A 17,478-nucleotide genomic window follows, 5' to 3' on the forward strand; every position below is an offset into this window, starting at 1 on the left:
AGAGAGACAAAGAGCTCCTGGTTGTGCAGTACGTCTCCGTTTCCTCCGACTACATTTCATCTACGTAACATTTCAATCCTGCTCTGATCTAGCCAGACTTTTTTCAGTCAATGTTCCCAAACAGAAACCCAATCAAAGTATTTGATCGCCCTCCCTTCTCGGAAATACGAGGCAACAGGCGTGTGCGTGTCAGTATAGCCGGGTCCCATCGCTTCAAACGTTGCTCTAGAGTCCTGAGGTGAATGAGAAGAAAACAAGTTAAACACGATTCACAAAGAATTATACCAAGCCCATACTAGTGATGCTGCTGTTGCCACAGCAACAGTTGCCGTAGAAAAGAGAAATGTGTGGCAGGTGAGTGGAGTATGAGAGCAGTGATTTGTTCCTATTCCCTTCTACCCATTCAGGTGACCTTTCTGCCTTCACATCTGCTTACCATGTTCTTATAGCACATTTTCAGTAGTTCGAGTGCAGGGGTATGGGTAGAGAATACGTAGTTTGACATCCCTCTGGATGTCAGGGTGTTGAGCAGCACAATATGGAACAGAGTGAGATGCAGACAAAAAATACCACCAGGGCAAAGGAAAAACAATAGATTCAATATTCATGACCATTCTATGGGTTCACCTTTCATTCAGCTGTTTGTTAAATGTCACATATTGTTTAAATTGATATGCTACTCTAATCCTGGTCAAACACCAGTATACTTTAGCCTACCTTTCAATAACACACTTGATGCCTTTTTTCGTTCTTTATACTCGGTTGCATTTCTTTAAACGGCTCCCTTTGCAGCATCCATGCTGCTGTGTATATTTGCAGTGGGGACAGTCACCCCAAAGTCAATGAACAAAGCTGATGTGTATCTGCATAGGACATCCTGCAGGCACGCACAGGAGATATTTACATATGTAAGATGAGGAGTGTGTCACATGACCTCAGTGGTATGTTCTCTGACCCGTACGGTGGATTGGACCCTGTGCTCCTCCCTGCTTAGCATATGCTGGCTTCCAGCAATATCGTGCACATATTCAACACTAAAATACGTTATCGGTTCCAGGTATTCCCCTTTAGCCTAGACTCCAATACCCAGAAGCCAAGGACGGATTGGGGGTTCCTGTAAAAATGATCCCTGGTTATAGATTCTAGTCTACAATCACATATCTATTTAAAAGATCAAGATGTGGTGAGATTCAAGAAAAGGCTCAAGACGCACTTGTTCCGGGAGTACAACGGTACTTAGGAATGATTTGCTGGAGCTGATGTTAGTTTCCTCCAGGATCACAATGACTCTTATTGAGAGACTTGTTGCTCTTGTTGGTTAGTTGTAACTGATTTTAAATTCTTGTACTTGCTGTGAAATCTATTATTGTTGCTTGCTTTCTACAGGTACACTCTTACACTTTTGAGGTTCATGTTTTTTAGTTCTTTAATTGTAAATTGTTTAAAACTACATGCTCTTATGGTTCTTGCCTTTGGCACTTATTTGTTTTTTTTTACACAATGTATGCTTCATGATTTGGCTACCCGCAATGTTTGGGGCTATCTCGTTGTTATGATCAGTGACCTATGCACTTTTGTAAAGCTCTCTCTTGGAAGTCGCTTCGGATGAAAGCGTCTGCTAAATGAATAAATGTAAATGTAAAATGGTAAAGAAAAGCTCTAGGCCCTCCTCCAGAGAGAGAGAGAGAGAGGACTGTGTCCAATGTTGCACAGCAACACAATGCAACCACTCTATAGCAACAACCAAGGTATCGTATATATCACTATTAAAAACAAAAACTACATTTGAATGGGGGGGTTATGGTTTGTGAAAATCCTCACAAGAAAAGGAAATTCAAACAACCACCAAAACCTTAAACTCTACTGATGCACTTACCAGCTCACAGATTTTGGCACCTAACTGCAGCTATGACGGTCTACTGTACTTCAATTGGTTCAAACACTGGTGGCAAGCTAGCTAGCCTGGAGCCATATCCCTTTTTAACAAATCATTACAATTCCATTGATTGTTCAAGGGGAAGACTAGCATGGTTAGGAGATTAAGATTATGACAGGCATTTTAGGATTTTACTCAAGTTCAATTAGTACTAGGTACTATCTCGCACCCCTCCATTGAGTCACATCTAAAACTCTGTCACCCAGTGGACATTAGTTAGAACGTCCAGCATCTTCTGCCTCTAACTTCTCAGCCACGGTGCCCAGCAGCCATCTGCCACCGTGCATGTGCCCTGCTGTCAGGTGAGGGGGGCGTTTAATTAGAGAGGTTGGCATTTCCTTGTGAACCCCCGCCGCCAACCTTGGCACTGGCAAACTTTCATCATTGTGCATAATTCAGATGGTAAGATTTTGGCCACACGGAGGGTTTTTCACTCTAAATGTCGCTTTAAGGAGGAACAATGGAAACAGACCCACAAGCCTTTGTGATGGAGGCAGACAGGAGGCCACGTGGGAAATGATAATGGGATGGCAGGAACAGTCAAGGTGTTAAATAGATCCTGAAGATGAATCAGGGAGGGGGGGAGGGCTTTCAAAAGGTCAAGGAGAAGCTGAAATGTCTCCTTATTATGTGACTGCTGTAGTGTGCTGTTCGAAACCGCAGAGGGGAATATAAGGGTGGTCGAAAGAAACAAGTTACTTGGGAATTGAAGCTAAATTGACTTCTCTGTGTGAAAACATAAAAATCATAACACGATATTATTATTATTAGGAGTCCAATGAGTAAAACCTAGCCTGAAGCAGACGCACTTTCTCTTTGCGAGACTAATTAAGTTCTTGATGAGGGTTTGATCATGAATACGGTTAAAGGTTAGCCGTTATAAAAACAGATGCTGGCATTGGAGGTATGTCTTTGTGCCTGAAAATTATCTTTAGAAACTCTTAGACCTTCAATTCAACTTGCTGTTGCCTTGTTCTCATGAAGGGTAGGCTAGGTGAATGCTTTGGCAGGTGGCTTGTCCTATTAAAGTATAGCAATGTACTGTAAGTAGTCCCTCGAAAAAACCTTTATTGTGTTCTTGTTCTTGCTGTAAAAAAAAGTGCTGTAGGTGTGTCCATCTCTGTCTGTGTTTGGAGGAACCAGCACATGCATAATGTGATTGATGATTGTGAGTGGGTCATCAGTGAATGACTGTCTGACACTTCCAGACAGACTTTACTAAAAGACAGATGGAGAGACAGAGAGGGACTGAGATGAGAGAGGGTACCCAAAAGAGGGTAAGACGAGAGAGAGAGAGAGAGAGAGAGAGAGAGAGAGAGAGAGAGAGAGAGAGAGAGAGAGAGAGAGAGAGAGAGAGAGAGAGAGAGAGACAAAGAGAGACAAAGAGAGACAAAGAGAGAGAAAGAGAGAGAAAGAGAGAGACAAAGAGAGAGAGAGACAAAGAGAGAGAGAGAGACAAAGAGAGAGAGAGAGACAAAGAGAGAGAGAGAGACAAAGAGAGAGAGAGAGACAAAGAGAGAGAGAGAGACAAAGAGAGAGAGAGAGACAAAGAGAGAGAGAGAGACAAAGAGAGAGACAGAGAGAGGCAGTGTTCGACAGAAGGTCAGCGCCTCCTACAGGCCGAGTGTGGGAGACTTGCCAGAGAAACCTGGAAGAGAGACCCTAGAAAGCACACACACACTGAACAGCTGAGGCCAAACAAATAAAACAGAAAAGTCAAGCTAGTATTACATTCTTTATTTTCAATTTCACAGTGATTGTGTTTTCTGTTAGTACAAATAATCTGACTATCATTGTGTTCTTAGAAACAGAATAGACTACCAACGATTGTGCCACTGTGCCAAGGACAGCAATATGTTTTGTCCTCGAATATCTGCAATGCTCAAAGTTATATATTGTTGGTATTACTTTGGCTGTAGTGATTATGTATCAAACAGAAACCATTTATCTTCCCAGAAGGGGAGAGGAATAACACTGCAGTAAAATCCAGCCACCAGATAGTGGCTTTACAATAGCAGAGAAAGAACTGTTTTCCTCAATGAGATTGCTGTTAGGGTGGCAGGGTGTGTCACAATACCCTCCTTCCTCAACAGTACTCTAGCATGAAGTAGTGGGCATGCTGTCAACATACCAACCCCCCTGCCACCCCTCCTCTTTGTGTTGTCCCCCACCTATGCATCACTGCTCAGTTTATAGCGGCTATACAGGGACACCCTCAAGCTGGTACAGGATGTGCCTGCATATCATGGATACACAGCTAACCTTGCGAGGCAACTTTGTTAAATCACGACCACACGATCACGACCACACGAGAATCCATCTTGCTCCAGCTTGTTTGAATATACCACTACTGCTCACCTCCTTTTTACATTCCGCCATCATTTACTTCAAACATCTTGAATGGATATTTCAACTTGTAGAAGAGTGCACTTGGACCTGTAGGGTTCACTAATGGTCAAAACAACCTAAAATTGCATGTGTTAGTACTCAGAAAATGCCCCAAATTGGTCCTCTATGTTCTAGCTGGATAATCATCAGACATTTGGAGAGTGTGATGGTGCTATATATGGCTGTGGAGCATAGCACTGGTAGGGACAAGACACACACACACACAGACATGCACACACACACACACACACACACACACAGACAAGACACGACACACACACTCCCTCACTCTCTTTTTCAGAGACAATTTGAGACAACAAGTGATGGTCGGAAATCAATGCTTGAGGCGACAATTACCCTGCAGGGTTTTGGTTCAGCCTTAATACAAGGCAACGCTGGCTGGATAAGGACCATGAGAATAGATCGGTCTGTCCTTCGGACACATTTCTCCAAATGCAGTCTTCATTCTTCTGGCAGGGTTGGCTGAACGTAGGTTGATGTTCTCCCAGGCTCCGCATGCTCCTCTGTTTGTGACACAACCTCACACACGACTGTGACACACCATCAAATCAGTTTTCTTTGAATTTGTCTGTGTCCTTCAGACGTCACGAGTGTATGATAGAATGTCGTGATCAGTAATAAAAGAGAGAATGTTTTTTGTCTGTTTATTTTCTGAGAGAAAAGGTTAGATAGGGATACATTTTATTTATTTATTACATTTATTTGACAGAGACAATGCAGTTAAACATAGCTACAGAGCAAAGTTTGCAGGTGATGTAATGCACATAGAGTTTATAGCAAGTGCTAATTTTCAACTCATGTCCCTGGATGGGCCTTTCTACAAAAACACATAATAAAAACAATATACAATTTAAAAAATACTAAATAAATAAAAATACACAGTGCAATTTTACATATTCAGAACACACTCATTCTAAAAACTAATTCGAAAAGTACACAATGCAATTGTACTGATTGAAAACTCACTCATTCACGCTCAGACATTTACAAATGTGTACAGTTTTGGTTTGTTTTCAGCCATGCCTTAAGCTTAGAGGTGAACATTTTAAACTCAGAAATGTTCTTAATCTCTGTGGGCAGTGAGTTCCACAGTTTACAAGCCCTGTAAGAAAAGGCTGATGTGCCAAAAGATGTTCTGCGCTGTGGGATTTTACAGATTTCACATCTGTTGATGCGCACAAACAGATCGCTAAATAACTCCCTACCGATGACACACACACACACACACACACACACACACACACACACACTGAATTATCTTTGGTTTGATTTGTGCATAATTCCAGGTACTGTAATTAATAATCCTTGTCCAACACATGGTAATCAGAGATGTATTGTTCTATTTGATTTGAACAACAATTTTGAAATCCAGTTTGATGTGCTTTTTTTCCAGAACTTTATTGCAGATATTAGTTCAGTTGAGAAAGCATGTGTTGAGGCAGCTTTTTTGTGTTCTAAGTTTGAAATGTATTTGAAATGTATGTACACAGGATTGAACTTTTTAAAGAATTGCATGATCAGGATTTGAGTTTTAGCAAATATCTGCACTTACTTACATAGCTATATCTGGACAAAATGTCAGCCTTCTGGACACTAGCCATTCATTTGATACTATATCTGGACAAAATGTCAGCCTTCTGGACACTAGCCATTCATTTGATACTATATCTGGACAAAATGTCAGCCTTCTGGACACGGCCATTCATTTGATACTATATCTGGAAAAAATGTCAGCCTTCTGGACACGGCCATTCATTTGATACTATATCTGGACAAAATGTCAGCCTTCTGGACACGGCCATTCATTTGATACTATATCTGGACAAAATGTCGGCATTCTGGACACGGCCATTCATTTGATACTATATCTGGACAAAATGTCGGCATTCTGGACATGGCCATTCATTTGATACTATATCTGGAAACAATGTCAGCTTTCTGGACATTGGCCCTTCTTGTGATATTACAGCTCTGGAAATAATTCAGAGAACACTGTTCCTTTTTCTTTCCTTTCCAAAAACATTGAGAAGGAACATTTTGAGTGAGGAACAGAAGGGTTCAATTTAAGAGGCCACTGCAAGTTGAACCCTCCTGTTCCTCACTCAAAATGTTCTTTCTCAACGTTTTTGAAAAGGAAAGAAAAGGGTACAGTGTTTTCTGGATTACAACACAAAAAGAGCCAGAACCATTGTGTTAGATAAGATCATGCTGCACCTCGCCAGCGCATCGGATTCCTGGCATCATGTGTGTAAAAGTTGTATTTTGATCGATATTGTGAGATTGTTCATGTTCACGTTACTAGTCACTCAGTGGACTCACGCAAACACACTCAGTGTGCTAGTGTCGGATCAGAAACCCTGGTGTTAGTAGTTCATTTCTCGTAGAATTTGGCAGGTGGAAATGTGCTTTTATGGTCTCACCCTCTAACATGTCAATTTTACAATAGGCTGAGGGTTTTTTCAAACCTGTCTTATGTTTGTTCTATATAATTGTCACTTCTCTCACCTCGTTCGAGTCATCATTTTGCTTGTCTATCCACTTGTTTTTGCCCAAGGAATAGAATCCTTGGAAATGTGTGCACACACACACCTAGACAGTAGAGTATATGAATATTTATTAGAATGCAGATTGTCAATTATTAGCATTTCAGTCGTATATTCTTTGTTTACCATACACATTTCCAATATCATGGTGCTTCTTTTAACAGTCATTTACAGTACTGGGGACACTTTTTGGCTACACAATTGATGAAAAAAGATACACAATATTTCATATTCATCATTTTTATCAGAGTGTATTATTTAACTTTCAGTGTTAATCAGACCCTCAACACCGGCCTGGATATGAGATTGGATACATTTATATATCCAGGAACACATAGGATCACAATTTGCTAACATGATGTCACCATCATGCAGCTAGATGTACAAAAAAGTGTAGGGTATAAGATCAGAAATAGTCGCCGGTTGAAGATGACATTAGAATAGTTATAAATGATAAATGCAAGCACATCTGCTCTGCAGCACAGAGGTATGGTATGATGTTTCAAGGAAGTCTGCCGTGCCACTATAGCAGTTTGTACCATGCAGTAACAAAGGACATCCACAGGAGGGCGTTAGTAATAATGTGTTTATTTACGCTTTTATCCAAAGCCACGCACAGAGTCGGGTATGGACCTGCGTCCTCTTTGATCTTGCAGTCAAATGCTCTAACCACTGAGCCAAATATATCCATGCTTACTGTTTTCAATTGCTAGGTCAATTTCCATAAAGAAAGCACCGTGGCTAACTTTGCCCACCCAAATTCCTCCTTCCCTATCTTTAATATAAATCAAAGACCCTAAAGTGACTAGCATTGGGGCAAAATCAGTCATCCAGCTGTTGCTTGCACCTATCCAATCATGTTTAGTTAGTGGCTACTGCAATGTGGGAAGGATGTGTTTGTAGGGGATGAAGGAAGGCCCTGCATACAGCTCAGCTTGCACTTTGACCCCCGTTCCATTTAGTCAACCATTTAGTCCAAAAGAAAGTCTTTTTGCCGCAGTCTTTGTACATCTGGACATCCTCACACCTCTGTGGTGGCCGGAGTAGGCTGAAAACCCCGACGCTTCACTGTGAGGTTTAGTATTTTCGTTTTCAGTTTATAATGCGCGTCCGAGAGACAGGGAGTGTGTACATGTGTGCGTCCGTGTGTGTGTGTGCGTCACTGTGTGGGAGTGCAGCGGTGGCTCTTGTAGGTCCCCAGGTGGCGGAAGCTGCGGCCGCACTGCTGGCAGCAGTAGGGCGTGGCCCCACTGTGGATCCTCTGGTGGGTGTAGAGGTTGCCCAGCTCCTTGAAGCGCCGGCCGCACTGCGGGCAGGCGTACGGGCTTTCCCCCGTGTGCACCCGCTGGTGCCTCTTCAGCCCCGAGAGGACCGGGAAGCCCTTGCCACACTGGGGGCAGGGGAAGGGGCTCTGGGCCCCGCTGTGCCCCAGGCGGTGGCTCTTAAGGCGGGCGGCGTGCCGGAACCTCTCCCCACACTCTGGGCAGATGAAGGGCTTCTCCCCGGTGTGGATGCGCTGGTGCTGTCGAAGGTTCCCCAGGTAGTTGAAATGTCGCCCACAGTCCCCACACTGGTAGCCCCCGTCCACCTTCTTCTCCCTGGGAGCCCCGTCTCGACTCGGGGCCCCGGACTCGTGCCCGCTCCCCCCCCTCCTGGAGTCACTGCTGCCCTCCCCGAGGCTGGGGGCCGGGCCGAGGGCGGACTGCAGGGGCTGGGGGGCGGTGCCGTCGGTGTGGATCAATTTGAGGTGTTCCTCCAGGAACAAGGCATCGGGGCAGAAGGTTCCACACAGAGGACACAGGTACGTGTGAGCGGGGAACTGCTGACCTGAGAACACCGGACCAAGACAGAGTAAGAGGTGGCTATTAAAACACACAGAAAGAGACATTTAGAAATCAGATCCAGTCATAAATCTAAATGAACAATATATGAAACATAGCGAAACATTGCGAAAACCCAGAACTCAGCGACGGGATTGTCCATGGTTAAAGCACCAGTGATCAAATGGCCCGGTGAGAGCGGGTGGTCAAGATCTCCTTGCTCTCCTACCTGGCTCGAGGCGATTCCCCGGGTCCTCCATGGGGCTGTCTCCTCCAGGGGAGCCCTGGGGGTCCAGGGGGAACGCTGGGGTCTGGTCGTGGGACAGGGGGCCCTGGGAATGGTCCTGGTCGGGCATGTCCCCCTCTCCTTTGGAGTCGTCCGTCTCCTCCTCCACCTCGTCTGCCGTTGTAGCACTTTCACACTTTGGTTCCCTCAAACCTGTGGAAAGGGTCGGATAACACAATGATACACTGCGGTGGACACACGCACGTGCACACATACACTAGGTAAAAACGCAGAGTTCTACCTTTCAAGTCTGACGGGTAGTCCACGCCGGCCATCCATTCATAGTCGTAGATCCGTTTGCTACTGGACGGTAACATGCCGAATATGTCATCGGTAGCTGAGTCCGATTCCCCATCTCCAGGCCCGGGCCCCGGAACAGGCAGTCCGCTCTCAGACCACAGGTTGAGTGTGTGCGCCTCTGAGTCATGGCGAGTGTCGCTGCCTGAGGGGGGATTGCTTGGATCGCTATCCACTTCAGCACCACCCCTCGAATTCTTGTCTTTCATCAAATAGTCACAGATGGCGTTGATGTTTTCTTTCTTTACGCCAGGAATGGCAGGTTTGGCTTTCTTGGGGTCGCCGCTATTGTGTTTACTGCCTGAATTATGGTCAGATTTTCGGAATACTGATGAAGGCTCGCCGGTCATGGAACCAGGGAATGGGTCCCTACCGTCCCTTTGTACCGTCTCCAACCTCGCTTTTAGAATTTCTATTTCGTCCGTCTTCTCTCGGAGTTCCATTTTCAGGACTCTTATCCTGACGGTGACCATTTTTCGGATCTCGGACAACGCCGTCTCAAGCACAACGGTGATGTTTCTGCCGAGGTGCTCGGTGATGTCGCTAACCGAGCAAAGCAACTCCTCGTCGGGCTCGAAATCCAAGAAATCATCGTCGGCTCGAACGGCTGGCCCCGGAGTATCCATATAGGCGTTCTGAGGGTTGGGTGAAAGGCTTGTCTCAATGAAACTATGGTTTCTTTTGCGGCTCATATCTTTGAAAGGCTTTTGAGCTACAAAGCTAGCTAGCTAGTTACCTAGCTGCTAGCAGGTAGGCTGCTACTGTTAACAGAGATGCTGAAAGATATCCAGAAATGCACCAAAGAGTTCCGCTCAGTTCCGTAGACAGAAACAAGTGATTCGAGAGGTAGCGCCATCTACCCTGCCCTCCACGAACTGGTACCTGACCATTTAGTGTCTGAAACTGCCCACAGAGGTCAGTATTCACTAACAAACCGACAAAGAAGCGTCAGGTGTTGTTTCCTAAAAATGCCTTTTTATATTTTAGGTGAATCCTGTATGAATGCCAAATATTTAGTTATATCATAACTTCTTACGACATGAAAATTATATATATATGGTTGTATAAGGTAATTCTATATATGTTGTGCAAGGTCATTCGAAACCATGCCCCCTCACTCCAAATACACACAAACACACACACACACACACACACACTCTCAAACTCACACACACACTTCTTCCACTGACTACATGCCAAACTGAAATAGCCACTCCTCAGCCAATGGTGAGACAAGGTGTTCTAATGCAGATAGTTGACTAAATATGTTTCCTAACCTTTTAAGAAAAATTCTAGACCGATAATGTATAGCAGGATACAGCTCAAAATATGTATTGAAATAAAGTGCCTTGTGACAGTGCATATTGACATATGATATCTTCGTCGAAATGCGTTTCATCAACATGGCTGTTTATAATTTCCAACTGCTGTTTCGTGATCAAGTTACACTATTAAAAGCTTTGCGTCTGGTTTATCTATTATGCAAAACGATGTTGGCCTCCTGTGGGGCACATGTAAAGAGAGAGCCCCTGTTAACAGCACATCCTAGTACATGGGATGCTGCATCGAAACATGTTAGTGTTATTTTCTCTGAAACTCCTTCAGTGAAAACTAAGCTCTAGAATGGTCGCAACAGAACAGAGTTCGGGTGAGTGCAACATGGTACCTGAGTGGTCAAAATGAGCCAGGGCAAATCTATCTTCTGTTTGAAACTTTGACTGGGGCTGAAATGAGAGGCTCTGTGTAATTAATAGGTGTACTAGTGAGACATGGCATTGATCCTAGCCTATAAGGGATTGCTCTGCATTTAAACCCAACTACTCCATTGATCACAGAAGGCTCTTGAGGGGACGTATCCCCAAAGGTGTCAAGGGTGCAGCTGTGCTGGTACTGTCGGTGTTGCTGAGAGTGTTGAATACGCTAATTTCATCACTTTTCTTTAGCTAACAAGGTATAGAGCCTTATGAGTCACATCCTGCTTCTAAGTCTGAATATTTTACCGTGACAATCTCAGGATAGAGCTAACCTTGATCACAGGAACCAGCTGAGGGACGATCAAACATCCAACACGTCAAATTGCGTCACGACTTGGATATTAACTTAGCACATCAGACGGAAATTGATTGTTAGATTCTATCATTGTCACTGTCAGCACTTACATCTTTACTTATGAAGGTTTTAGAGAAAGTGGTAGGATGGGTTGTTAGACAGCAGATCCAGGGTTCTCTCGATCCTCTGCAGTTTGCTTATAGAGCTGGTAGGGGTGTTGTGGATGCCTCTTTGATCTTGAGGGCCCACTAACTCATGTCAGACTTCTGTTCATTGATTTTTCTTCTACTTTTAACACTATTCAACCACACTTGCTAGTAGAGAAACTTCTTTCTGACTTCAATCTTGATATGAATATTATTGGATGGATCTTAGACTTTATGACAAAAAGATCACAGTGTGTGAGAGTTAATGGCGTCATTTCAGACAAACTCCATTCATCCACTGGCTCACCACAAGGTTGTGTACTCTCTTCTTTATATTCTCTACACAAATAGTTGCCAGAGTAAGTTTGAGAATAGACACATCATAAAGTTTGCAGATGACACAGTCATAGTCAGCTTGCTGAAGGGAGGGGATATGGATCATGGGCTGGTTGTCAATGACTTTGTGTCATGGTGTAAGGAGTTTCACATTGAACTGAATTTGTCAAAGACCAAGGATATGATTATGGACTTCAGGAGGTCGGTGCCCATTCCTCGATTCACAACTATTGAGGGGATTGAGATTGATTTGGTTGAGAATGATAAATATCTGGGTACTGTGTTTGATAACAGGCTGTGCTTTCAGACCAACACAGATGCCATTTCTAAAAAGGTACAGCAGCGTCTCTATTTGCTGAGAAAAATTAACTCTTTTAAGGCGTGCACCAAAATGATGACGCTGTTTTATAGAACTTTTATTGAGTCAGTGCTGACATTTTGTGTGGTGGTATGGTCTGGGAACAGGGCTGGACTGGCCATCTGGCATAACGGGCATTTGCCCGCTGGGCCGACGCACTTTTGGGCTGAATCGCCAATATTATTATTTTTTTGGTTGGGCCGGCCCATAAAGAACTGACAGCGGCCAATTGGTAAATTTTTTGGGGTCAGGCCGGACCATAGAGAACTGACAGCGGCCCATTGGTTAATTTTCTTTATTGGCACTGGCCTGACCCAATCAAATCCAGGAACCCCATTCCACTGATTCATAATATCGCCTCCCGCAGGCCCCTGAGACACGAGCTGTTGGCTAATGCCTATGCTGGTTTAACATCGTTAAAGTTTAGCATCGCTAAAATGGAGAAACGACCAATCACGGTAGGTGTGGGCCGCCAGGGCCAAAAATGCCAGGGCCGATTTTTTGTCCCAGTCCAGCCCTGTCTGGGAATCTGAATCTGGCTAATAAGAACAGACTTGATCGGCTTGTCAGAGTGGCCAGTAAAGTCATTGGGGTAAACCAAGTCCAGCTCTCTGAGCTTTATGTTAGGCAGGCCGCAAGGAAGACCCACTCCATATTGGCTTGTACTGCCCATCCCCTGTAGGGGGAGTTTGAGCTCTTGCCTTCAGGAAGAAGGTATAGAGCTCCCACCCACAGAACAAAAAAGGTTTGGGGACTCTTTTGTTTGTTTTGCTATTGGGAGGCTAAATATGCATAAATGAATGGCATGAAGTATTCATGGACAGAACTTATTCTGGGTTTTCAACATGAAGTGATCCTTGTACTGTATTGTACTGTATTGTGTGTTGTCTTTGTGTGGTGTCAGGTATGCTGTTTATGTAGTATTTTATGATGGATTGAATGTTCTTTGGTACCTGTCTACAAGCAAATTTCCCTTAGTGGGATCAATACAATTGACTTGACTTGGGAGTATCACATTGATTGGCTGATGTAAATTGTGTAAGAGCTGTGAACAATTAGATATGTTCCATGAATCTTGAGAAAAAAAGAGATACAGAGAAAGAGACAAAAAAAATGAATGGAAAATTAATAAAGAGGGAGGAAGCAGGGATTTGACTTGTGATATGATTTTGATTTGTGGTGTCCAACACAGGAAGTAAAGCCCCCGACGTCCTCTCTCAATGTCGGGGGCCACAACGGTGGAGACAGGAAGGTGACCCTACTCTGTGAGTGACAGGTCTGCCTGTTCCTGTCACAGTCTGACTGGGGGAACATTTTTCCATACGTACTGCCACCCTCTATCACAGGAGGCAATTAGACACACTCACATTCTGACGCCAACGCTGTCCTACCCCCACTGTCCTCACACACAATTGGTGGAACAGGAGGACGTCACATGACTATTATTGGCACGGATACAACAACCTATACTACAGTCATGCCTCAGCCTGTATAGTCGTTGGCATACATTTAGTCATTTAGCATACGCTCTTATCCAGAGCGACTTACAGTAAGTACAGGGACTCACTCGTGCAAAAGCATTTTCAGCTTTCAATAATCTGCGATGCTGTGAAATGTAAACAAAACCTGTGAGGATAGCAGCAGTATGTTCTTTAAACCATGTTGACATTTTAGGCCAATAAATCCACAAGCTGAAGCAATAAACAACCATAAAACAGATGCTTATAAATCTGATTAACAACTGCTGCCCAGGTTCCTGAAGTTACAGGATGATACAGTATCATAGCATGAAATACAACCAAAGATGAACGAACATAGCGGACAATGACATACATTGGGAATGTCCATTACACACATCCCTGTATATCATGTGCTGCAGGAGCATGCTGTGCAGCGATAAACACTGAAAGACAGTGTGCGACACATTGGACGGTTGAACATTTGTGTCGAAAGGTGTTACAATTTAAAGATACATTATAGGAGTCGTGTTACATGCTGCCACACAGTTATGTTGCGTGTTATGTTCTTACCCTGTTTTATACAGGGTAAGAACCTAGCGTTGGCTAGCGTGGGCTAGCGTGGGCTAGCGTTGGCGCTGATTCATCCAAGGGTTGGGGACAGTGGCTTCGACTAAGTGACTGTGTTCTCACGCCCTCAGGGCACTGCAGAGGAGCGAAGAAGAAATCAGATGGTTGTCAGTTCAGCTCAGCTATAGAAACACTTGCTGAAAACTGTCTTTTATCAAACGAGAAGCTCCCATGGTGTGTAGGTTCACTCTGTGACTTGTCGAGAGATTGACTCAGCTCCCATAACCTCAGAGACTTGACAGAGTGGGATAAAGTGTGCAGAATGATGGATAGAAATGGCATCCTGTCAACGTTATTTTTCACAGATTCAATGACAGACGTACAGACCACACCAACCGCAACAAGCCATCTTGCTTTTTGACTGTTGGAGCTAGTTCCATCCTGAAACTGTGAGGAACCTGCTTCCTGTGGGGCCATCGCTTGGTAACCGTGTTGTGCTGGAAAATATGGAAGTGATGCATTGTGGATGGGAGATCTTCCCGCCCTATTGGAGGACGCTTTATCTCCCATTTCCATGTGTGTTTTTGTGCCACTATTTGTGTGTGTGTGTGTGTGTGTGTTCGCGACTATATTTAGAGGTGTGTGTCAGTGTTTCTGTTGATTCAGACTTCCAGGCTTTGCAGGGGCTGTGGGTGGTTACTGTAGGTCCAATCCAAGTCTGGGCTCAACAGATTAGGGATGATACATCCTGTGTGCCATTTGCACAGTATGTCTGGCTAATAGCATCCAAAGCATCTGATTCTATCTCTCTGTGGTGAACTAGTGATGCCTTACCACATGGGAAATTGAGGATTTGTTGTTGAAAGTATTCTCCTTCTTCTTGATAAGACCAAACAACCACTCAGACACCAATGCATTTTTCTTTCTTGGTGCTCATTCACCAGTGAGGCAGAGTTCAAAGGTCACTCAGTTCAAAGGTCACTCTGCGACCTTTATCTGCCTAACTGATCTGTCAGCTGTGACCCATTCCCCTTAATTTACTCCAATTCTCCTCTGATGTGAGGACATTGTCCTTTTACCTGCAGCAGTGCGTGACTGGATCAGACCCAGACATCTAGTTTACTGTCCAAACCAGACAGTGCTGGGGCGTCCTATGTACTACATGGGCTGAGGCCTTACAGCAGGGCCCCGGGTTCAATTCCGGCCGAGTCCATTTCCTGCTTGTCATCCCCTCTCTCTCTCCCTGTATTTCCTGTCTCCAACTGTCACTATCAAACTAAATAAAGCAGGAAATTACAAACAAAAAAAGAACCAGACAGTGCTTGTGGGCTTGCACTCCAGAGGTCACAGGTGAGTTTGCCCTCAAGCACCAGGCTGCAGGAGCACCCAGCGCTTCTGAAGGCATGTGCCCACTCGAGCATGCCTGGATGAGCCTTGGCACCTGACTGGAACTCTGACACACACACACACCTTTTCGTCCGTTTCTATCCAGGGGACTCGCCAACATGCACACATGCAGAGGTGTAGCACGCACACACACACACACTCAGAAGTCTTCTCTTCGCCCTTAGGACCATTAGGTTCTATTGGTGTGTTGGACGTTGAGGGGGCACCTCACAGTGATGCCCACTGACAGGTGAACAGACTCATTCCAACCCAATGTAAAAATAGCATCTCCCTGACCCATCAAGCTAACTCACACACACAGCAGCAAGGTCTGTATAGACCACATCAGCAGATACAGTCTACAGGTCTTTAAAGGACCCACAGCAGATAAGTAGTCTTATAGACCCATTGAAGGACAGGCACTTGAATGAATCTCCCTTCACAGAAACACGTCCCCACCACATCACTCTACAGACTCAGGTGGTTTTTCACCATCTTATAGTTCAGGTCCAGGTTGAATGTTTATCAGTCTGACCCTATGGGGCTAGGGTTCGTTCAACATCTCCCCCTTGGGGAGGAAGCACTGTGATTGGACGAGACAACAACCCTTTCTCTATAATCAAGGGGATTTGATCTTAGCCCAGGCATGACTCAACAAGAAACCAGCTCGAGTTATCTTTGGACATAAGCGCTGTGTTGTCATGACGACCCCCGGCGCTTCCTAACCTGCTATGGTCCCAGCTCGGAGATTCGATCACGTTCAAGAGCTACTAAATTTGATTGTGCTGCAGCGCAGTGATGATCACATCGGTATGGAGGAAACATCAGCCCCACCCCTGTTAGATCAACAGGGAGGACCCCAGCAGCATTAGGATTAGGTGGCAGAATGACAAATCTGTGTCGAGCCTTTGCTCAACATTTTGGTCTCTGGACATTTGGAGCTCTGCTGGTTGGTGAGAGGTGCAGAGTTGCATAAATTAATTCGAAAGACACAGGGACAATGCTGGTGTGTGTGTGTGTGTGTAGAATGCATTGTGCGAATGATACCAGTCTTACACTCTCTCTCTCTCTCTCTCTCTCACTCTCGTGCTCTCTCTCTCTCACTCTCACTCTCGCGCTCTCTCTCTCTCACACACACCCCCCCCCCACACACACACACACACAGTCTTAATTATAGTGTATTGGAGAGGAAGGGGTCATCTCCTCCTGACCATGTTGTGGTGAGGGGACTATCCCACCCCAGGGTACCACCCCTCCCCCTGTGTGAGCAGAAGGCCTGTCAATGTCCCCATCCTTAACCAGTCTCCAGCCAATCAGCATTCAGCAGCTGGGGCCACCAGCCCCACCCCCATCCCCACCACACTCCCTCAGTGTCCCCTGTGACAAATTGTGGGTGGTGGGCTAGTATTATTCTTGGAACCCTACCCCCACCAACCATATAGTCTCAATGATATGTATGGCGTGATAATAATAGCATAGTGTGAACATTGTTGACTTAGATCAGGTATTGCGGAGGGGTCTTGTTCTAGCTCTTTCTAGAGTCCCTATACTGTTGAGAAATAATACAATATTCATTTACAGTTTGATGAGAATAAAGATGTTTTGCACAATTCATATTTGCACTTTTACAATACTGTTAAGAGTGGGCAAGGGAAGTATGTCACCGATGGGTTTTTTCTCTATCTTGAAAGCGGGTACACCACACCATCCCACCTAGAGCGGCAAGCGCGTCAGTCACTGATCAAACAGTGCTTCGCTGAGTCCCATAGCTATTGGGCTGCAAACGCAGTTAAAGAAAAGAGAGAGAGAGAGAGAGAAGGGGTATAGAGAATTTGAGAAAGCGAGAGAAAGAGAAGGAGAGGTTTTCAGGAACAGATCCTCTGAG

At 44.8% G+C, this 17,478-nt stretch overlaps 1 protein-coding gene across 1 annotated transcript; it reads right to left on the reverse strand.

Moving 5' to 3' along the window:
* Positions 1 to 7,459: 7,459 nt before the first annotated feature.
* znf16l (zinc finger protein 16 like) lies at positions 7,460 to 10,074 on the reverse strand. The gene is made up of 3 exons (XM_062449735.1): positions 9,236 to 10,074; positions 8,938 to 9,147; positions 7,460 to 8,715 (listed from the first exon to the last, which is right to left on the reverse strand). Exons 1-3 carry the CDS (start codon positions 9,981 to 9,983, stop codon positions 8,048 to 8,050), a joined length of 1,626 nt encoding a protein of 541 aa, XP_062305719.1. The 5' UTR covers positions 9,984 to 10,074; the 3' UTR covers positions 7,460 to 8,047.
* Positions 10,075 to 17,478: the final 7,404 nt, after the last annotated feature.

This window comes from Osmerus eperlanus, chromosome 23, assembly GCF_963692335.1.
Source record: "Osmerus eperlanus chromosome 23, fOsmEpe2.1, whole genome shotgun sequence".
NCBI lineage: Eukaryota > Metazoa > Chordata > Actinopteri > Osmeriformes > Osmeridae > Osmerus > Osmerus eperlanus.